The sequence below is a fragment of the Pelodiscus sinensis genome, chromosome 30 (genome assembly GCF_052426305.1).
Source record: "Pelodiscus sinensis isolate ZL-2025 chromosome 30, ASM5242630v1, whole genome shotgun sequence".
Classification (NCBI taxonomy): Eukaryota; Metazoa; Chordata; order Testudines; family Trionychidae; genus Pelodiscus; species Pelodiscus sinensis.
In genome coordinates this window covers 14081703-14105113 of record NC_143081.1, presented here as the reverse complement: position 1 = coordinate 14105113, position 23411 = coordinate 14081703, and the positions used below count along the sequence as shown (strand labels likewise).

At 47.1% G+C, this 23411-nt stretch overlaps 2 protein-coding genes across 2 annotated transcripts; one reads left to right on the top strand and one right to left on the bottom strand.

Annotated features, from left to right (window-relative positions):
- Positions 1-7407: 7407 nt before the first annotated feature.
- On the top strand, positions 7408-8364 carry OR11L1 (olfactory receptor family 11 subfamily L member 1). The gene is given in 1 exon segment (XM_006135708.3): positions 7408-8364. A coding segment is annotated over 1 exon segment (957 nt).
- Positions 8365-14672: 6308 nt separating this feature from the next.
- Positions 14673-15711, bottom strand: LOC102444503 (olfactory receptor 11G2-like). The gene has a single exon (XM_089774342.1). The coding sequence runs from the start codon at positions 15697-15699 to the stop codon at positions 14728-14730; it is 972 nt and encodes a 323-aa protein (XP_089630468.1). The 5' UTR covers positions 15700-15711; the 3' UTR covers positions 14673-14727.
- Between the last annotated feature and the right edge of the window lie 7700 nt (positions 15712-23411).

Genomic DNA, 23411 nt, shown 5'->3' with positions numbered 1-23411 from the left:
GACATTTATCTAACCTGCTCTTAAATATCTCCAGAGATGGAGATTCCACAACCTCCCTGGGCAATTTATTCCCGTGTTTAACCACCCTGACAGCTAGGAACTTTTTCCTAATGTCCAACCTCAACCTCCCTTGCTGCAGTTTAAGTCCATTGCTTCTTGTCCTATCCTCAGAAGCCAAGGTGAACAAGTTTTCTCCCTCCTCCTTACGACACCCTTTTAGATACCTGAAAACTGCTATCATGTCCCCACTTAATCTTCTCTTTTACAAACGAAACAAGCCCAATTCTTTCAGCCTTCCTTCATAGCTCATGTTCTCCAGACCTTTAATCATTCTTGTTCCTCTTCTCTGGACCCTCTCCAATTTCTCCACATCTTTCTTGAAATGCGGTGCCCAGAACTGGACACAATACTGCAACTGAGGCCTAACCAGCGCAGAGATACGCGAGATAAGATACGCAACTCCAGCTCCGTTAATTACATAGCTGGGGTTGACTTATCTTATATTGAGTTTCACCCCGTTGACACAGGAGGAAGTAGATGGAAGCAAATGCTCCCATTCACTACCCTTACTCCTCGTGAGGAGCAGGAGTACCAGCGTTGATGGCAGTACCCTCTCAGTTAAAATCTTCTCTAGACCTGCTCATTCATACCCCAGAAGATCGACTGTGGCAGTTTGATCTTCCATGTAGTGTAGACCAGCCCTCAGTGACTTACTCATTTAGATCAGTAGTTCTCAAACTTTTTGGCCTGTGGCCCACCTGCTAACACAAACCTTTCCATGGACCACCAGCCAATAATCTGTGATGACAAATTCCCATCACTTATCTCTAAATACCTTAAATGCTAAATTATACATATTAGACTCCTGGAGCATAAAAAATAAATATGCAGCTATAACATCAGGGGATGTATAGAACCAGCGAGAAAGGAAATATTATTAATCAAAATCAAAATTGTTACATAGATTCAGCACTTTCACTTTACCATGTGAGTTGACCAAACTTCATTGTCCATAAAGTGAAATATTCATTAATGTCCAAAACAAAAGGTTTCAATATTGTCTTTATTGATGAGAGGGGTGGGGAAACTTTTTTGGTTTGGAGGTCACTGACCCCCAGAAATATCACACAAGAGTATGAGGCAAAGCCAAAAAAAAAACCAACCCCCAAACCAACCAACCAAGGAAACAAAAAAAAAAACCCCACTCCTCACTGATGTGGCTCCTGCCTGAGACACCTCACTCCCCTCATGCTCCAGGGCAGGGCCAAAAAGAGGGGCTCAGGAGCAGGAGAGTAGTGCCAAGGAGTGGGATAAGGATGGGGTGCAGTGTCTAAGCAGGAGGTTGGCTGTAGGAGAGGGATGAGGGTGGGGGGTTCTGGCCAGGAAGTTGGGTGCAGGAGCAGGGTGGGGGTGCAGGCCTTGGCGGGGGTGTGCATGAGAGTGAAGGGGGTGTAGTCTGGGAATGAGGAGGATGGTGGGGGGACTTACCTGGCTTTATTATAGGTTAACAGTAATGGTTCAGAGATCTCTTCAACCAACTTTTTGGACGCAAGTTATTTGGGCTTTCTGAATGCAAATGATTTACCCTTTGGTTAATGCTATATTAAAGCCCTCCTTAGTTGCCTAAGGACTCTAAGGGTATGTCTACACTACAAAGTTAATTCGAACTAACAGCCGTTAGTTCGAATTAACTTTCATAGGTGCTACACAGGCAAACCGCTAGTTCGAACTTAATTCAAACTAGCGGAGCACTTAATTTGAACTAGGTAAACCTCATTCTACGAGGACTAACGCCTAGTTTGAATTAAGTAGTTCAATTTAAGAGCTGTGTAGCCATTTAATTCGAACTAGTGGGAGGCTAACCCTCCCCAGCTTTCCCTGGTGGCCACTCTGGGCAACACCAGGGAAACTCTTCTGCCCCCTCCCGGCCCCGGTGCCCGTGCCAGGTGCAAGCCTGCCAGCACCCAGCCAGCAGACACTGCACCTGGCACGGCTCGAGCTGGCCACCCGCTACCACCCAGCCCTCCGCCTCTTCCCGGGACCAGGCTGGCGGCTCCCAGAAGCCTCCAATGTCCACGACCTCTGCACTAGGCACAGGAAAGTGGCCGTCTAGGGCAGGATAGCTGCCAGCCTGGCCACCCAGGAGCAGGTTTACATGAAAATCAAGGTGGTCGAGTGAGACCCCCGACCCTGAGCCCTGAGCTTACAATGGCCGTACTGGGTCAGACCAAAGGTCCATCTAGCCCAGTAGCCTGTCTGCCGACAGCGGCCAACACTAGGTACCCTGGAGGGGATGGACCAAAGACAGTGACCAAGCCATTTGTCTCATGCCATCCATCTCCAGCCTTCCACAAACAGAGGCCAGGGACACCATTTCTACCCCTGGCTAATACCACTCCATGGACCCAACCTCCATGAATTTATCTCACTTCTCTTTAAACTCTGTTATAGTTCTAGCCTCCACAGCCTCCTGTGGCAAGGAGTTCCACAGGCTGACTATTTGCTTTGTGAAGAAGAACTTTCTGTTATTAGTTTGAAGCCTGCTACCCATTCATTTCATTTGGTGACCTCTAGTCCTTCTATTATGGGAACTACTGAAGAACTTTTCTTTATGCACCCTCTCCACACCACTCATGCTTTTATAGACCTCTATCATATCCCCCCTCAGTCTCCTCTTTTCTAAGCTGAAAAGTCCCAGTCTCTTTAGCCTCTCTTCATATGGGACCTGTTCCAAACCCCTGATCATTGTAGTTGCCCTTTTCTGAACCTTTTCCAAGACCAAAATATCTTTTCTGGGTGAGGAGATAACATCTGTACACAGTACTGAAGATACGGAGTACCATAGTTTGATACTTCCCCCGATGGGGAGGACTGGGGTGGCTCTGTGGGCTCCTCGGGGTGGAACCTCTCCTGCAGCCCCCCGATTGACCCGCCCCCGGATGGCAGCCTGTGGCAAGTGCAGCCGGGCTGATGGCCGAGTGCTGTGATGTGCCGAGTGTGGGCACTCAGGGCACTCCAAGCCAGGACTGCTTTGCTGTCCCTCATCTAGTTAGACAAGCGAGTGGGGAACCCTGAGAACTGTCTGTCCGGGGTGGGGGTCGGGTCCCTTTAAGCACAGCCCTCGGCTAGCCTGAGGCAGCAGCTCCACGCTCTAAGTCCTAACCTGATGCCCTGCCGGCACTGCTTCCGGCCAGCCTTAACCTCGGTTTAGGGTCCACTCAATGTGGACATGGTAGTTCGAATTAGCAAAATGCTCATTCGAACTAGTTTTTAGGTCTAGATGCACTAGTTCGAATTAGCTTAGTTCGAATTAACTAATTCGAATTAAGTTAGTTCGAATTAGCGCTGTAGTGTAGACAGACCCTAAAGTACTTCAGAAGCCTCATAAGATAGAAAGACGTTTGTCAGCTGTTTTTCAAATAGACAGTGTAAAAACGTATTGAATATTTTTGCCTATTGCACATCCGCACCAATGTTTCTATCTAACTCTAACCACAGGTCTGCAACACTGTTAGGATTTCTCTCCACTCAATATTTTTGAAAGTTCATTTCCTATTTTCCTTAGCTCTGTCATTGCTGGATTTTGCTGCCATGTCTTTAGCTCCCCTTATCAATTTTTGTCACCACCAATATATTCTCGGTGCTATCGCCACCTGTTTTTTTTTCGTGATGTAGAATCATAGAATCATAGAATACAAGAAGAGAAAAGAACCTCAAGAGTCATCATATCCAGTCCCCTGCCCTCACGGCAGGACCAAGCACCATCTAAACCATCCCTGACAAGTGTCTGACCAACCTGCTCTTAAATATCTCCAGAGAGGGAGATTTCACAACCTCCATAGGCAGGTAGGACGTTTTTCCTAATGCCCAACCTAAACCTCCCTTGCTGTAATTTTAGCCCATTGCTTTTTAACCTTTCCTCAGAGGGCAAGGAGAACAATTTTTCACCCTCCTCCTTGTAACAACCTTTTAGGTACCTAAAAACTGCTCTCATGTCCCCTCTCAGCCTTCTTTTTTCCAGTCTAAACAAACCCAATTCCTTCAGCGTTCCCTCATAGCATGTGTTTTCTAGACCTTGGATAATTTTTTGTTTTTCTTTTCTGGACCTTCTCCAAAGTGTCCACGTCCTTCCTGAAAGGCTGTGCCCAGAACTGGGCACAATACTCCAAGGCTGTGTCCAGACTCCATGCCTCCGTCGACGGAGGCATGTAGATTAGCCAGCTCGGAAGAGGGAAATGAAGCCGCGATTAAAATAATCGCGGCTTCATTTAAATTTAAATGGCTGCCCCGATCTGCCGATCAGCTGTTTGTCGGCAGATCGGGAGAGTCTGGACGCGATGCCCCGACAAAGAAGCCTTTCTTCATCGACACAGGTAAACCTGGTTTCACGAGGCTTACCTGTGTCGATGAAGAAAGGCTTCTTTGTCGGGGCATCGCGTCCAGACTCTCCCGATCTGCCGACAAACAGCTGATCGGCAGATCGGGGCAGCCATTTAAATTTAAATGAAGCCGCGATTATTTTAATCGCGGCTTCATTTCCCTCTTCCGAGCTGGCTAATCTACATGCCTCCGTCGACGGAGGCATGGAGTCTGGACACAGCCCAACTGAGGCCTAACCAGCACAGAGTAGAATGGAAGAATGGCTTTTTGCGTCTTGCTTACAATATTTCTCTTAATGCATCAAGAATCATGTTGGCTTTTTTCTGCATCAGTGTCACTCTGTTGACTCATATTTAGCTTGCGGCCTCCTGTGACCCCTTGATCCCTTCCTGCAGGACTCCTTCCTAGACAGTCACTTCCCGTTCTGTCTGTGTGAAACAGATTGTTCCTTCTTAAGTGGAGCACTTTGCATTTGTCCTTATTGAATTTCATCTTTATACTTTTGTTTCTATTTTACCTGCTTTTTCACTTCACTCGGATTAGCTTTTGACTAATGTTTTCTTCTTTCAAAATTGTGGCATGGTGACTTTTGGCCATCCAATAAACTATTTTAACAATTAATTTTAATGAACATTTTTCTGTCTGTATTTTTCATCCCAATAACTTTTTCTAAGTCATTTTCAGTGGTTTATTGACAAGTGATAACTTCAAAGCTGCTTATGCAGGAGTTCTGATTGGCTTTGACCCTTGGGCCATAAAAAACTCTGAAATCCCAAGCTGTGATTTGAGGGATGCTGCATGAAAAGGGGACGGGAGTTTGTGTTGGAATCAGTTACCTATTTTCCGATTTTTGTTCCTAAGCATGTTTTCTGTGACGTAGTGAAGAGAGGCGACTTGTGGCAAACAACACCACAGAGTTTTAGAACTACACAGCGTCACTTCCAGAAGTCCCTTTTCGCAGGAGAACCAGACGTGGAGGAATCATTCACAGAAGTGTCCTGAGCTGTGTGTGGTGTGGTGACTTAAACAGGAGAATGTTGGTTAGATTTCCGGAAGGATTATTTTCAGTGGTGACAAATGATAGAATGAGGAACAATGGTCTCAAGTTGCAATGGGGGAGGTCTAGGTCAGATGTTAGAAAAAACTATTTCACTAGGAGGGTGGGGAAGCACTGGGATGGGTTCCCTAGGGAGGGAGTGGAATCTCCATCCCTAGAAGTGTTTAAGTATTGACAAATCCCTGGCTGGGTTGATTTACTTGAGATTGGTCCTGCTTTGAGCAGGGGGCTGGACTTGACGACCTCCAGAGGTCTCTTCCAAACTCACGACTCTATGGTTCACTTCAGAGTAGATTCAGATGTTCCAAAATGCAGGCTGCTTCCAGACATAACCCGGAGTCTCAACAGAAAATAATGACCACTTCCGCTCACTTCATGAAGGTTTCTTTCCTCCAGCTCTGCCTGTCTGCTCCACGACTTGTTGCTAATGGAACATTAAGGCTACAGCTACACTGCCCCACTGTTTGGACTAAAGGAGAGTAAATGGCTAATCTCTCATGTATCTGTTTGGTCTTCATCGGTGTAAAATCTGACCCTAACAGTTCTGGAGTAGAGCCTAGTCCAAAACCAGGTGAAGTTGACATATCTGGGTCTTTGTATCAGGCCCATATAGATTTCCACCCTTTCTCTGATTTTTTTTTTTTTTTGGCTTTAGATTATTTTTTGAGGCTTTAAATGACTCATTAAAACAGAACAGCTGTGGTCTTGCTTCGTGTCCCTCTGGCTCAGGAATTCCCATGATGCTACAGAGACCAGATCCCAGAGATGCCAAACAAGGTTTGAAATAAAGGTGCAGTCCAATTAAGAGCCATTCTTCCACTGTCTCAGCCTCCAGAAAGCTGAACTCGGACCAGCAGTGTGGGGGAAAGAAACTAACGACTCTTTGTGTCCTGTTGTATTTGGAACATGGACATTGGTGGTTTGGCTCACACCGGAGATTAAAATATGATTAATCTTTGGGGTGGCAGGGTTGTTGATTCTTGGATCCTTTTCTCATGTGTTGATCAAAGGGAATCAAGTAAGTTACCCAGATAATCTGTTCTTTACTTGGGTCTGAGCTCAGTTTTAATCCATGAGCAGTTTAAAATGGGGTTAGGATTAGGGGAAAATTTTATTCAAAAATGCACTTTGCAATTGAATACATGTCTACATTTAGAATTGTATGAGCTGATTTTGCATACTAATATACTGAGAACTAGCTAGCTAGACAGACAGACAGACAGACAGATAGATAGAGCCAACACAACTATGAGAGGAGATGGAATCTGTTCTGTCTTATGCATCTTCTGTGCAAGTGTAGAACCTTTGTTATTTCAGACTATGCCAAAGCAGAAAAATTCCATCCTAGCTCTGAGATCCTACAATGAATTTTGCAGAGCACTTACGACTGTGTGTCTGTGTGTCACGGTGCAAATTTAGGTGTGTGTGTGTGTGTGTGTGTGTGTGTGTGTGTGTGTGTGTGCGCGCGCGCGCGTGTGTGTGTGTGTGTGTGAATGGTGCTGTGAGGATGAATATGTGCTTTATGAATATGTATGTATGACTGAAATTTTGTGTGAATATGTGCACATGGATGTAAGATGCACGAGGTGTATTTATACGTGCAATTTCCTATACCCGCGTTTGTGTGCATGAAAGACGTAGTGTGTCTGTTAATGCATGGGACACCAACTACTCGTGTGCGTGGAGATTTGTACAGCTATGTGTTCACAGGCTAGAGAGTAATTCATCTGATTTAACGGTGACTTTGCAGCAAAGATGATAAGTTAAATGGATGGAGTGGTGAAAGAAAGAAAGAAAGAAAGAAAGAAAGAAAGAAAGAAAGAAAGAAAGAAAGAAAGAAAGAAAGAAAGAAAGAAAGAAAGAAAGACCGTGGAGAAGCTGATATTGTTCTCTTAGGTGGTGGTGGTGGTGCTGGATACCATCCATGGTGATTCTATCATCTGCAGGCAAATTCAAGCTCTCTTACGGAGATGATCAACGGCACCCTAGTGGTGGAGTTCCGGCTGCTGGGATTTCATAGCCTTCCCGGCTGGCAGACCCTGCTCTTCCTTGTGCTCCTGCTCATCTACATCCTTTCCCTCATGGGGAATGTTGCCATCATCTCCGTGGTGTGGCAGGAGCCCCGGCTCCACTCACCCATGTACTCCTTCCTCCAGAACCTCTCCTTCCTGGAGATCTGATACACCAGCACCATCATGCCCAAGATGCTGGCCAACCTGCTGGCAGAGCGGAAGGCCATCTCATTTGCCGGATGCATGGTGCAGCTCTACTGCTTTGTCTTCCTGGGGGCCACTGAGTGCTTCCTTCTGGCGGTGATGGCCTACGACAGGTACCTCGCCGTGTGCGACCCATTGCACTACACCGCGGTCATGAGCGATACCTCTTGCGTCCGTCTGGCTGCAGGCTCCTGGGTGACGGGCATCTTCACCGGGCTCTTGCCCTGCTTGCTCATCTCCCGGCTCCATTTCTGTGCCTCCAACCAGATTCGACACTTCTTCTGTGATATCCCCCCCTTGCTCCAGCTCTCCTGCTCCGACACCACCATGACCGAGCTCCTCATATTCGTCCTCTCCCTCCTGGTCCTCGTCAGTTGCCTGCTGCTGACCCTCGTGTCGTACCTCTTCATTGTTCTCGCCATCCTGAAGATCCCCTCCTCCACGGGGAAGAGGAAGACCTTCTCCACTTGCGGTTCCCACCTCGCGGTGGTGGTTATCTACTACGGCACCATGATCTCCATGTATGTCCATCCCTCCTCGGGCCTATCCTCGGAGCTCAACAAGATTGTCTCTGTGTTCTACACCATCGTCACACCCCTCCTGAATCCCATCATCTACAGCCTGAGGAACAAGGACTTCAGGAATGCGTTGAAGAAAATAATCCAGAGGCAATGCACAAGAGGCTGGAGGCCTTATTCTGGTTCACACTAAGGTGCCTTTGTACCAAACTGGGGTGCATAAAAGTGAGTATAACTTACAACTACCTCCACTTCCACATTCTTGTGCACAACTGGAATACGGGGGGAACAAAAGTCTTTGGTGATTACCTAGCTAGCTATCCTCTTACATACCCCTCTATAGATGAAGAATGGAATCCTTATATAAAGTTTACCCAAATGTTGAATGTTTACACATTCCCAAGTTAACACTCTGAACCTTTGCTGGGGTCATTTAACTGACTTGAATGTTGATTTTTTTTTTTGTGGGGGTGGGGAGTTGTCTCGTTTTTTGTTTTATTGGGTTGTTTCATTATCATGTGCCCTCAGCATCTTCAAACGTTTCACGAACAAACTATGTTTCTCTTGTTTTTACTGCATATTTTAGAAATGGGCATCTGTCTGTCTGTCCGTTCATCTGTGAGTCCGTTTGTTCAAGAATACCTCCTAAATGGTAAGAGTCAGGACCACCGAATTTGGTATACAGGTTCATCTTCTCCTAACTTAAAGCATGGTCAAGGTTTGGTTGTGCACCCCAAAACAAGGTGTCCCTCCAGCCCTGAATCCTGCACTTCCCACCCCCTCAGCCTCCTTCCCCGAACCTCTCCCCCACACAACAAGTCCTCATCATGACTCCTGCACCCTTCATACCACCAGCCTCTTTCCCTGATGGGCCCGAGAAATACCGGGTAAATCTTCTAGTCTAGTGTATGATATTTTCTCCTAAGCATGAAGAAGAAAGGACGTGACACTGATTCACTGACCATTCTAATTAGAATTTCCCATTTCTTTTGTTGCCATGAAGCAAACAAATAGGAACAATCTCTCATGAAAACCAAATTAGTCTAGTTCAATACCAATATGGATTTTTTCCACCTATGGACACTTCTTCTGAACGAAGATAGAACAATTTCACTTCACATAAGCCTCCAAAGAACTGTGGGCATTCCTCTATTCATGCACCGCTCTTTGCAATAGTATTTCAACACCCCACCACCAGGTGTATTTTTCCTCTCTCCACCCTATACTCGTAAGGATGTGGCATTGTCCCCATTCTGCAGATGGGAAAGTGAATCAACAAGAGAGATGGGACCAGCATTTTAAAAGCTTTGTTGTTGTTTTTACCTAGGACAAGAGGAGCATGGTGTGATTTTCAAAAACACCCAAGCGGGTTGGGTGCTATATCCCATGGAAATCCAATTGGAGTTGCCCCCATATCGCTCACAACCAGATATTTTTAGAGGTATTCCAGGACCTAAAGGGACTTTTCAAACACACCTGGACACCTAATTCTGATTGATTTTAATTTTCTTTATGCACCTAATGGCTTTAAAATCGAGCTCTAGGTGACTGGCCAAGGTCATAAGAGCAAAAGAATGGCCATACTGGGTCAGACCAAAGGTCCATCCAGTCCAGTATCTTCTGACCGTGGCCAGTGCCAGGTGTCCCAGAAGGAGTGAACAGAACTGGGAATCATCAAGTGATCCCTCCCCTGTCACCCATTCCCTGCTTCTGACAAACAAAGACTAGGGACACTTTTCCTGCCCAACTTGTTTGTCTAATAGCCATTGATGGACCTAACCTTCATGAATTTATCTAGTTCTTGTTTGAACCCTGTTACAGCCTTGGACTTCACAACATCCTCTGGCAAGGAGTTCCACAGGTTGACTGTGCACTGCATGAAGAAATATTTCCTTTCTGTTTGTTTTAAACTTGCCACCTATTCATTTATGTTGGTGACCCCTAATTCTTGTGTTATGGGAAGTAATAAATAACTCTTCTTTATTTACTTTCTCCACAGTGGTTAAAAATGTATAGACCTCTACCATAGCCTCCCTCTTGTTAGTCTCCTCTTTTCTAAGCAGAAAAGTCCCAGTCTCTTCTATACCCCTAATCATTTCTGTTGCCCCTTTTTCTGAACTTTTTATAGTTCCAAGGTCACACAAGGGGTACATCTAGATGACAGGATTTTGTCGACAGAAGTTTCGTCAACAGATACTGTCGACAAAGCTTCTGTCATCAAAGAGTATCTAGACCACAGCCAGTTCTGTCAACAAAGCAAGCCGCTTTGTCGACATGAGAGTATAGATGCAAAGGACAGTGTAGATGCTATAACGCCTTCTGTCGACAGAACTCTGTCAACAAAAGGCATTATTCCTCATAGAATGAGGTTTATTGCCGTCAACAAAACCACCCAGTTCTGTCAACATTATGTCGACAGAATTCAGCCGCAGTGTAGACGCAGGTATAGCTTTGTTGACAAAAGTCCACTTTTGTTGACAAAACCCTGTAGTCTAGAAATACCCAAGGAGTCTACGACAGAGTAAAGGACTGGACCTAGGCATGATTAATCCTTGGTTAAACCCCTGATCACTAATGTCTATTCTGCACCATGAATTTAACATCAGCGTGGATTTGGGATTAAACAGGTGACATCATTTGACCTAATCATTTCAACTGGTGACTGACACGTGCATTTTAGGAGAAGACGACATACCTGAAATTTGCTGTATTGTGTTATATGGTAGTGAGAGTGGCTGTATGTCCATTTCAAACACAATCCTTATCAATGTGTCTCAACCAAGCTCTCTCTCCACTACATAGGGAAATTCTGATATTTTCATAGAATCATAGAATTCTAGGTTGAGAAGAGACCTCAGGAGGTCATCAGGTCCAACCTCCTGCCCAAAGCAGGACCAACTTCAGCTCAATCATCCCAGCCAGGGCTTTGTCAAGGTAGGACTTAAAAACTTCTAGGGATGCAGATTCTACCATTTTAGATAACACATTCCAGTGCTTCCCCACTCACGTAGGGAAATAGTTTTTCCTAATCTCCAATTTAGACCTCACTGCAACTTGAGACCTCTTTCTGTCATCTGTCACCACTGAGAACAGCCTCTCTCCATCCTCTATGGAACCCTCTTCTGGTAGTTGATAGCAATTTGTTTCATGAGGGAGGGCAGATGGACCAAAAAAAATCCCACAAATTTTGATTTGCAACTGTTACTGAAATGAATCACTGAGTTTTGATTTGTTGACCTGAAAGGAAATGCTTTGTTTTGCATCAATTCAATACAAATAGCATCTGCTTCTTGATTGTCTTATGGGACTTATACTTTTTATTTAAAAAAGGGTAGGGCTGCAAGGGACCTCAGAAGATCCCACCAAGGACTAACCCTGGCAGACCAGATCTAGCCCACAGGCCGGTATTTGCCCATCCCTGATCTAGACCATCCTTTATATTGATGGAAATTCCACAGCTAGCCTACGAAATGTATTGCTGTGCAATGTCTCATCCCTTTCTTATTGACCGGCTCCCTTGCCAGACGACTGGAGAGTACCAATGGTGACGTAGTTGGACCAACGATCATGGTATGTAAGGGAGAATAGACACCAGAACTGAACTCTCATTGGGAAGTGGCACAGTAGGGAAATACAATCCATGGCCAGATGGGACTGATGCAAGTATCTCTCCTGCCTTCCTGTATAACCCAAGACATGGAGGGTCCTAAAAATAATTTGAGAAGTGGAGCATATATCTAATAAATAAAATATGTCTGATCTTGACTTCAAGCTGCCAGCAGTAGAAAATCCAGCATAGTCTTTGTTAAATTGGTGGTTAATTATTCTCACTCTTAACAAAGCCTGATTGATTTCCGCTTTGCCATGTTGCGTAGCTTCAGAGGCAGTTCACGTTAAAGCCAAGTCCATTTATGACAGGTGCACACAAAGCATCTTCGCATGCTTCAGCAAATCTTCACATTTGGATTTGCATTTAAACACATATTTTGTTTTCCATTTTTCCAATGGAAAAGAGAAAAATAAAGAAGCATATCTGAAGCTGTTGGCAAAAAAAAAAAATCAATTTTGGGAAAAATGCATATTCCACAGAAACTTTCCCAACTAGCTCTATGAATTCTCTATGGTTCATCCAGTTCTTGACTTTCCCATTCCTGACACTGTGAAAGAAACAATCAGGGTGTGTCTAGACTACAGGGTTTTGTTGACAAAAGTGGACTTTTGTCGACAAAACTATATCTGCGTCTACACTACCACCAAGTTCTGTTGACATAACGTCAACAGAACTCGACAGTTTTGCCCATGGTAGTAAACCTCATTCTACAAGGAATAACACCTTTTGTTGACAGAATTCTGTCGACAGAAGGCGTTATTGCATCTACACTGTCCTTTGCAGCTACACTCTCATGTCGACAAAGCGGCTTGCTTTGTCGACAGAAGTGGCTGTGGTATAGACGCTCTTTGACGACAGAAGCTTTGTCGACGATATCTATTGACAAAGCCTCTGTCGACAAAAGCCTGTAGTCTAGACGTACCCTCAGTGCCAGATGTGAAGAAGAAAATGATATTGTGCTATTGTCATCGAATCCCAATGGACCATTGTGCCAGATCACCCATCGTCAAAGCATTGAAAACCTGGCAAGCAGTTGGTTCTCAAATTTCTGTTTCCAGAACTTTATTATGGACAGTTAATGTCACAATAATTATGGCTTAGCTTTCAAACGAGCTTGTGAGAGCCAGGTGTGTAGGAATTGTCTATGAATGGAATGAGGGTGATTACTTCTCTTACTCTTTTGAAAAATCCAGAGCACCATTATTACCTATCCTTTGGGTCCTTGTTACTGAGAAGTTTAGATAAGTGATCATGTCCCCGAGGGACCAAAGTGGAGCAAACGTATCTTCATAATAATGATGACTGTGCTGAGATACAGAGAAAAGATACAACGAAGGGTAACAAATCTATATAAGGAGACTGGTACTTTTCAATTTATAGAGGAAATGACTGATATGTATCCAAGAAGGGGATTCGCAGAACCAGGCTGAACAGGGAGCCAGTGAATTTGGCCAAAAGGAAATGCTAGGGAAACAGGTCTGCCCCTCAAAGGAAGTTTGGTGTCTAGGTCTGGGTCATACAGAGAGTCTTACATTCACCCATAGTTCAGAGCTGTGACCATTCCAATCATAATGGTACATTCCAACTACCCCATACTGACTGGGTACATGTCACCGCAGGACAGGATGCGGCGACATCTTCAATGACTGCTTCTTGGAGGTGCCAGATATTCACAAGGACAGAGGGATACGTACCCACAAGGGGAGAAGCAATTCTTGGTGTAGTCCTACATGGCTCTCAGGATCTGACTCAAGTAGAGAATGTAGGTGAATTGCTTAATAATAGTGACCATGATATAATTCAATTTAGTATCCTTGAGTGACTATCTATACCATAATATTCACCACTTTTACAAGACTATGATAAATTTTTTATAAAGCATGCCTTGAAAGGTCCAATTTGAAAACTCATAATCTGCTGAGCATTATTGTCATGGTCAAATGTGTGTGTTAATGTGCATAAGGTTGTAGGATTCTCCTATATGACAGTGTTATAACATGTTCCAAGTTTAGAAAAGCAGGCACAAATCAGATTTTCTGAGACAAAGACACACTGGCACCCTAGCCATGTATCAGCATAATCAAAATAACTATTAACAAAGCCAGGTGTACTGACATTTATTTAAGTGACTGTTGTCTGGCAGGAAGAAGGGATAAGCAAAAACTTTACATAGTAGCAATGGAAAACAGCTGCAGTGCTCATGGACATAGACTGGGTGCTGCATGAAGAACAGCGATCCATGGCCAAGGGGAGCAGTGATCCCAGTATTTGAGGAGACACAGATGAATAGAGCGGTGAGAGGAACATCCAGGAGCTAACCCTGGCAGACTGGATGCAGCCTGTGGGCCAGTATTTGCCCATCACTGAATTAGATCAAAGCGGGACAGCCCTCCGGAGGCTAAATTACTGTGTACCACAGGCTGAGAACAGTAGGGACCGACGGTGAGATACCCCCAGATAATCGTGAGGCATGAGATGCCCCTCACGATGCACACACACTTGGTTTGCTCTCCTACCCTCAGCGGGTTTGCATGAGCGCGCGCACAGTAGGATTCATTTCTTCCAGCAAGGACACAACCAAACCCATGCTCCCCATAGACTTTTCCATCCAGGAGTGGACTTTTTTCTTCCGTGTGTGGAATACATTTTTACTTACACCAATGCATGTGCAAATGTGCACCAGAAGTAGGAAAAGAACTAGCTATGGGCACTCTGCTAATCAGCTGGGTGGCATCAGAATCTCTTCTGAACGGCCACACGAGTGCATGGCTTAGAGGGAACACCCACAACCGGCTCCTCTCTGCAGTTTGGTCGTCTTATAGCCATTCATTATAGTACAAATGCCCCCCAGGCGCTCCTGCTAAATGCTCTGTGTGTTCTCCTTGTGGGCCTGGCGCTATCACCCACAGAAGGAAAAGACCCAGATCCCATTCCCCAGCCTCCTGGCTAGCCAGGCCCTGCAGGCTGATGCCAGAGCAGAATCCCCCGCAGCTTCCCCACTAGAGTCCTCCTCAGAGCCCCCTTCATCTCCTTGTTCCTCAGGCTGTAGATCAGGGGGTTGAGCAGCGGGGTCGCCACCGTGTAGAACAGCGTCACCACCTTCCCGCTGCCCCCCGAGGCCGCCGGGTTGACGTAGTTGACCATGACGGAGCCGTAGAACAAGCCCACAACGGCCAGGTGGGAGGTGCAGGTGGAGAAGGCCTTGTGCCGCCCGGCCCCTGCGGGCAGCCTCAGCACGGCCCTGACGATGAGCCCGTAGGAGGCCAGGGTGAAGAGGAAGGTGGCGAGGATGATGAGGGAACTCACGGTGTAGAAGAACTCTTCAGTCTGGGGTGCGGGGGAGCAGGAGGCCGCCAACAAGGGACCCGGGTCACAGAGAAAATGGTCCAGGGTGTAGGGGCTGCAGAAGGGGAGCCGAGAGATGAGGACGATGGGCACTATGAACCACAGGAAGCCGGCAAGCCAGCAGGAGGCCGCCAGCATCCAGCATCGGCGGGGGGACATGAGGATGGGGTAGCGCAGGGGCTCGCAGATGGCCAGGTACCGGTCCAGGGCCATGGCCGCGAGGAGGAGGCACTCGGTGGACCCCATGGAGAAGAAGAAGTAGAACTGCAGGAAGCAGGCGTGAAAGGAGATGGGGAGGCTGGGGGACAGCAGGTCGCAGAGCATCCGGGGTGCAGTGGCAGTAACGTAGCAGGTCTCCAGCCAGGAGAAGTTCCCCAGCAGGATGTACATGGGCAGGCGCTGGAGCCGAGGGTCATGCAGCACGGCCCACACGATGCACAGGTTGCCGGCCATTGTCCCAGAGTAGATGGAGGAGAGCAGGGCGCAGAGGAGGGTGCGGCTCTGCCAGCCTAGGGAGGAGAAACCCAGCAGGAGGAACTTGGTCACCGGGAAGGTGCCGTTGGCCGGATTCATTGGGGGAGGCCGGAACTGAAAAGAAACAATCCAAGGGACTCCGAGTTCTCCCCAGATCACTGTGGGAGAGGCGTAGTCAGGCAATAGACACACTCTCATGAAGTCACAGGAAGAGACTCTCTCTCAAAACACCTCAGACACCTCTTGGATCAGACACTGACACTGGGCATTTGTGCGAAACCTGCCGGGCTGCGTACAAAACCTGCACCAACGCATTCACAGTGTCCTGCCTGGGCAACACACTCGTTCTCCTCCTTCCTCAGCTAGAAAAGTTTCTCTGGACGTGTCTAGGATCAGCCGCGGACACTCCAAGAAGCAAGCAGAGCAGATGTCATAGAGCCCGATGGCTGCAAGAGACCTTAGGAGTGATCGTGTCCAGCCCCCTGCCCAAGGCAGGACCAACCCCAACTCAATCAACCCTGCCAGGGCTTGGTCAATCTGGGACATAAACACCTCTAGGGATGGAGATTCCACCCCTGCCTAGAGAATCCATCCCACTGCTTCCCCATCCTCCATAGTTTTTCCTCATACCCAACCTAGACTTCCCCCACTGCAACTTGAGCCCATTGCTCCTTGTTCTTTCATCTGCCCACACTGAGAACAGCCTCTCTCCAGCCTCTTTGGAACCCCCCTGTAGGGAGTTGAAGGCTGCTCTCAAATCCCCCCTCACTCTTCTCTTCTGCAGACTAAACAAATCCAAATCCCTCAGCCTCTCGTCAAAGGTCATGTTCTCCGGCCCCTAATCAGTTCGGTTGCCCTCTGCTGGACCCTCTCCTATGTGTCCACATTCTTTCTGTAACGAGGGGAACCAGAAAACTGGACACAATACTCCAGATGTGGCCTCACCAGAGCCGAATAAAGGGGAATAATCACTTCTCTGGATCTGCTGGCAATGCTCCTCCTAATGCACCCTAACATGCCATTAGCCTCCTGGCTACAAGGGCGCCCTGTTGACTCATATCCAGCTTCTCTTCCACTGTAACCCCAGGTCCTTTTCTGCCGAACTGCTGCTTAGCCAGTCGGCCCCCATGCTGTAACAATGTTTGGGATTCTTCCCTCCCAAGGGTAGGACTCTGAACTTGGCCTTATTGAACCTTATCAGATTTCTTTTCATCCAATCCTCCAATTTGACTAGGTCTCTCTGGATCCTGTCCTTGCCCTCCAGCATCTCTACCTCTCCCCCCAGCTTAGTTTCATCAGAGAATTTGCAAATTCACTCTTTTCTAAACTTCAAGACTAATGTGAAATTCAGTGGGCTAGGACTGCATCTTTAGGTGGCTAAATCCCTTTAAATTCTGGCTCTAAATCCCTTTGCTCAAATAAAAGATACTGCCCTTACCCCATATCTCGTTCAGCACCTTGGGAAAATGTTTGTCCTGCCTAATCAGTGACTCAGAATGGAATCAAGGGGATTTTTTTTAATTCCTTACCTTGAGTCTGGGGAGATCCAAAGACAACATCTATCATGGATTAACTCTCACAGCTCTGCCGAAGAAAAAAAATTATTCGTGTCTCAATATGATTAAAATCTGGAATGATTTTTCTCTGTGAAATGAATGTGAAATATCTGTGAAATTAATGACTAGAGTTAATTGATCATTACACTGTTTATTAACAGAAACCCCAGATAATGAGCGAGGTTTAGAATGACAGATTATAATAAGTTATATATTTCATTTATATGTAATCACCACATATTCTTATTTCTGATTAAAATAAACAACTTATTAAGGTATCAATTACCAAGAAGGCTAAGGGCATGCTGGGATGCATTAGGAGAAGCATTGCCAGCAGATCCAGAGAAGGGATTATTCCCCTTTATTCAGCTCCGGTGAGGCCACATCTGGAATATTGTGTCCAATTCTGGGCCCCCCACTATAGAAAGGATGTGGACACATTGGAGAGGGTCCAGCAAAAGGCAACCAAAATGATTCGGGGGCTGGAGCACATGACCTATGAGGAGAGACTGAGGGATTTGGGTTTGTTTAGTCTGCAGAAGAGAAGAGTGAGAGGGGATTTGAGAGCAGCTTCCTGAAGGGAGGTTCCAAAGAGGATGGAGAGAGGCTGTTCACACTAGTGATGGATGGCAGAACAAGGAGCAATGGACTCAAGCTACAGTGGGAGAGGTCCAGGTTGGATATTAGGAAAAATTATTTCCCTACAAGGGTGGGGAAGCACTGGGATGGGTTCCCTAGGGAGGGAGTGGAATCTCCATCCCTAGAGGTGTTTAAGTCTCAGCTTGACAAAGCCCTGGCTGTGATGATTGAATTGGGGTTGGTCCTGCCTTGACTCCTGAGGTCTCTTCCAGCTCTATGATTCTATGAATTCCTATGTTTCACTCGAATACATGAATAGCTGTGTTAGCTGCCGATGTCTATATTCAATTCAGTGAATAAAAAGTCATTCCCACCGTAATTAAAATGATGAAGGGCATTAGTCAAAGGAGGGCAAAAGGCTGTCTAGACAGTCTCATATTGTTTGAACCAGGTTGTTCCAGTTTGTTTTAAATCAGTCAGGAACGGGTTTAAATTAACTTGCAATCAGCATCTTTGAGAGCAAAATAAGAGTGTCCTGATAGTTGGCCCAGGGCGTCCCCGGGATGCGGAGCCTGGTTCCCTCCCAGACAATCTCACTCAGACATAGGTCCACCTCTGTTTTCAAAGTCCCTCCTGCTAGGAGGCTGCTGCTAAACCTCCCCTGTTTGCTGTGCTCCTGCCAATTGGCAGCGGACGTTCCTGCCCGGCTGAGGTGGTGCTGGATGCAGGGCGGGGTGGGGGCAGAACAGTGCAGCGGGAGTGGAGAGATGGAAGCGAGAAGGAAGCCGCGTGTGGAACTTACCTGGCTGTGAGAACTCCATGCCCTCCCTGCGCCTCTGCTACGAAGGCATCTGGCGGGAGCCGGGGGTGATATCTGCTGGCTGGGTCCCAGGGATTTGGTCTCTGGAGTGGGGGGGTGAGCAGCCTGCTCAGGGTGTGATCAGGCTAAGCAGCAGTTCGTCAGAAAAGGCCTTGGGGATTGCAGTGGATGAGAGGATGGAGATGAGTCAACAGGGCGCCCTTGTAGCCAAGAATGCTAATGACATATTAGGGTGCATTAGGAGGAGCCTTGCCAGCAGATCTAGAGAAGTGATTAGTCCCCTTTATTTGGCTCTGATGAGGCCACATCAGGAGTATTGCATCCAGTTCTGGGCTCCCCTCACTCAAAGGATGTGGACGCATTGGAAAGGGTCCAGTGGAGGATGATGAAAATGAAGAGGGGGATGGAGCACACGGCTTACGAGGAGAGGCTGAGGGATTTGGGCTTGTTTAATCTGCAGAAGAGAAGAGTGAGGGGAGATTTGATAGTAGCCCCCAACGTCCTCTTGGTCTCAGTGGGGGCAAATGTCAGAACGAGGAGCAATGGTCTCAAGCTGCAGTGGGGGAGGTCTAGGTTGGATATTAGGAAAAACTATTTCCCCACGAGGGTGGTGAAACACTGAGCTGGGTTCCCTAGGGAGGTGGTGGAATCTCCATCCCTAGAGGTGTTGAAGTCTCGGCTTGACCAAGCCCTGGCTGGGATGATTGAGTTGGGTTGGTCCTGCCTTGGGCAGGGGGCTGGACTTGATGTCTCCTGAGATCTCTTCCCGCCCTGGGATTCGATGATGTGTTGTGGCTTCACTAGCAAGGGGCAATGCGTGTGTATTAGGGCATTGTACCCCTCCTCCAGATTTCAAATTCTTTTAGGCCGTGGCTCTGTTTCCCCCCTGCCGCTTCCAACCCTTCTGCCCCCACATTTGGCAGCTGAGCCTGGGTAGGAAGGGAGAAGGCAGAATGGGTCAGCTTCTTAGACCCCCCTCCTCCACCCAGTGCAATGTGATGGTTCACCGAGAGAAATCCCCTTTTCCCCTCTGGCGGCCGAGGAGAAAGACACAGCTCCCTCCCCGCCACGGATAACACTTTGGGGACAAGGGGGCAGGCCCAGGCAGGGCACAGGGCAGGAAGTTGGGGGGGAACAGTCCAGGGGCAGGGACCATAAGCTCAGCTGGCATTGGGGTAGTACCTGGACCCCTTGCCCAGCACATGTGTCAGTGAGGACATGGGATCTCTGGGGAGACCCTGGAACTCTGAAGTCCCCAGCCCACAGCCTAGTGCTCCCCACTTCTGTAACCTCAGCCCCGTCAGGAGCAGGCAGGATGGGCCGCCCTGGCCCAGGGAGGTGGGGCAGGAAGGTTTCTCCTGCAGATGTCACATAGGATGGTCACCCCCCCCCTTTGAATTGTGTGCGGACATGAGGCGGAAACTCCGACCGACCGGAGAAGTGATGGGAATTGCAATTAGGGTTGGAATAACCAGAATAATTGGGAGTTCGCCAGCCACGGCCATGGGATCTGGATTTGGCCAACGAGCTTTCATACACCCAACAGTGCCGCAAGCTGCCCTGGGTGGCAGAATGTGATCATTTATGGTTGTACGAACAGACTTCCACCCCCGCAGGTGGGCATTCAAGTTGTGAGAATGCCCGGTGAAGAGGTTGTAGGTTAAGCTGCCTTCAGTTCCCCACCTCTTTGTCCCACAGGAATCACTCCAGGGAAATCAGGGGTTTTTTTCTAATCTTAAAACCTTGCCATGGTGGAACCCCTGTAGTGCTTCCATGAAGACACTCCCAACGTCAATAGAAGGGGCTCTCCAGTTGGCCTAGATGATCCACATCCCTGAAAAGTGGTTGCTCCTGTCCATCTAGCGCTGTCTGCATTGGGAGCTTAGTGGGTTTAGCTGCACCCCTCACACCTGTGGCATTTTCAGCACCCTTAGTAATGTAGAGGTAGCCCCCAACTCCTGTACACCATCGACTCCTGTGCACCATCATAAATGCAGGCCAAGGATGTAAGTCAGAGACACTTACAAAAATGGTCGTAAGAGCAGGATGCGGGGGGGGGTCACAACACGGGACATCGTAAGGAGGGGGTTTCCTGTAGTTACACTGACCTAATTCTCCAGTGTAGGGTCAACACACTTGCAGAATCCCTGGGCAAGGTGGAGGAAAATTCTCAGGGAGAAGGGGAGGGGCCTTAGGATGAAGGGGCGGGGCCTCAACAGGAAGGGGTGGGGCCTCAACAGGAAGGAGTGGGGCATCAGGATGAAAGGGATGGGCCTTAGGAGGAAGCGGTGGGGCCTCAAGAGAAAGAGGCGGAACCTCAGGAGTATGATTATGGACGCATGTGAAAGCCCCTAAGCGCTGCCCTGAGCACACTGCATGCTTCTCCAGCAGTAATTTAAAAGGTACATGGCTCTGCCCACCTCAGAGCAGCAGCAGCAACTGGAAGTCTTGGGTCAGTCTGAATCAATGGGCCCTGGGGTAGCTGCCCTTTTGCCTCACTCGGTCGGTGGGCCTGGGTGTAGACAAGGCCTAATGTTTCATGTTTATCGACAATTTCATTCCCTCAGAGGAATTCAGTGTCGATACCTCTTCAACAAGTTTGTTGTTCTTTCTTTCTTTCTTTCTTTCTTTCTTTCTTTCTTTCTTTCTTTCTTTCTTTCTTTCTTTCTTTCTTTCTTTCTTTCTTTCTTTCTTTCTTTCTTTCTTTCTTTCTTAGGAAATACATTTTTATTTTCTCTGTGCAAACAACACACACAATAAACTCATTTAGGTGCCACAGGAACAAATACGGGATTAGAAAACATACATGATAATCATAGAATCATAGAACACTAGGACTGGAAGGGACCTCGAGAGTCATCGAGTCCAGTCCCCTGCCCTCATGGCAGGACCAAATACTGTCTAGACCGTCCCTGATAGACATTTATCTAACCTACTCTTAAATATCTCCAGAGATGGGGATTCCACAACCTCCCTGGGCAATTTATTCCAGTGTTTCACCACCCTGACAGGTAGGAACTTTTTCCTAAAGTCCAACCTAAACCTCCCTTGCCTCAGTTTAAGCCCATTGCTTCTTGTTCTATCCTCAGAGGCCATGATGAACAAGTTTTCTCCCACCTCCTTATGACACACTTTTAGATATCTGAAAACTGCTATCATGTCCCCTCTCAATCTTCTCTTTTCTAAACTAAACAAACCCAATTCCTTTCAGCCTTCCTTCATAGCTCATGTTCTCTAGATCTTTAATCATTCTTGTTGCTCTTCTTTGGGCCCTCTCCAATTTCTCCACATCTTTGTTGAAATGCGGTGCCCAGAGCTGGACACAATACTCCAACTGAGGCCTAACCAGCACAGAGTAGAGCGGAAGAATGACTTCTCGTATCTTGCTCACAACACACCTGTTAATGCCACCAAGAATCATGTTTGCTTTTTTTGCAACAGCATCACACTGCTGACTCATATTCAACTTGTGGTCCACTATAACCCCTAGGGTACGTCTAAACTACATGGCTCCGTCAACGGAGCCATGTAGATTTGTTGTTTTGGCAAAGGTAAATGAAGCCGCGATTTAAATGATTGCGGCTTCATTTACATTTACATGGCTGCCGCGCTGAGCCGACAAACAGCTGATCAGCTGTTTGTCCGCTCAGCACGCTAGTCTGGATGCTCCCCTGCCGACATCAAAGCCCTTTGTCGGCAGCCCCAGTAAACTTCGTCCCAAACAGCCGGTCCCAAAACAGACCCCTGAGGAACCCCACTTGTTATATCTTTCCAGCAGTATTGTGAACCATTCATAACTACTCTCTGAGTATGATTCTCCAGCCAGTTTTGCACCCACCTTATAGTAGCCCCATCTAAGTTGTATTTACCTAGTTTATTGATATGAATACCATGCAAGACTGTATCAAACGCCTTACTAAAGTCTAGTAATGGTAGACTCAAAGAGCCCGATGTATTTAACTTAACAGGAAACATCAGGGTGACGTGACTACAGAATATTTAATACTAAGCTCCTCAATATACAGAGGAAAGGTATAACCTGATTCAACAGCTGGAACTTGAAATGAGACAAACTGAAACCAGGAAGTATTTAGGGAAGGACTTGGCATGTGTCATGCAGGAGATCAGAGCAGACCACAATAAGATACATAAGAAAGACCAAAGAGATGGATCGGTGGGGAAGGAGCACGGCCAGGCTTCCTAGGAACAAGACATGTTCCTCTCACCAAACAGGTGGCACAGGTGTTCAGACACTTGTCTGCCCACAGTGGATCTGGAAAAGGGATTATTCCCCTTTATTCGGAACAGAGGGGACACAGCTGGAGTATCGCATCCAGTTCGGGGGCCCCCACTACAGAAAGGATGTGCACATATTGAAGAGTCCCGCGGAGGGAAACCAAAATGCTGAGATGGCTGGAGCACATGACTTATAAGGAGGGGCTGAGGGATTTGGGCTTGTTCAGTCTGCAGAAGCGAAGAGTGAGGGGGGATTTGAGAGCAGCCTGCAACTTCCTGAAGGAGGGCTCCAAAACGGGGCTGTTCTCAGTGGTGGCAGATGGCAGAACAAGTAGCAATGGTCTCAAGTTGTAGGGTAGGAGGGGGAGTCTAAGTTGGATATTAGGAAAAACTATTTCCCTAGGCGGGTGGAGAAGCACTGGAATGGGTTACCTAGGGTGAAATCCATCCCTAGAAGTTTTTAAGTCCTGGCCTGACAAAGGCCATGCTGGGAAGAAAGAAAGAAAGAAAGAAAGAAAGAAAGAAAGAAAGAAAGAAAGAAAGAAAGAAAGAAAGAAAGAAAGAAAGAAAGAAAGAAAGAAAGAAAGGGAAAGTTGGCTGTGTCATTCATTCAACTGCAG

What these genes read in the sequence shown, in the direction of transcription:
- LOC102444503 (XM_089774342.1), bottom strand. Translation starts at nt 15,699, where the DNA reads ATGAATCCGGCCAACGGCACCTTCCCGGTGACCAAGTTCCTCCTGCTG.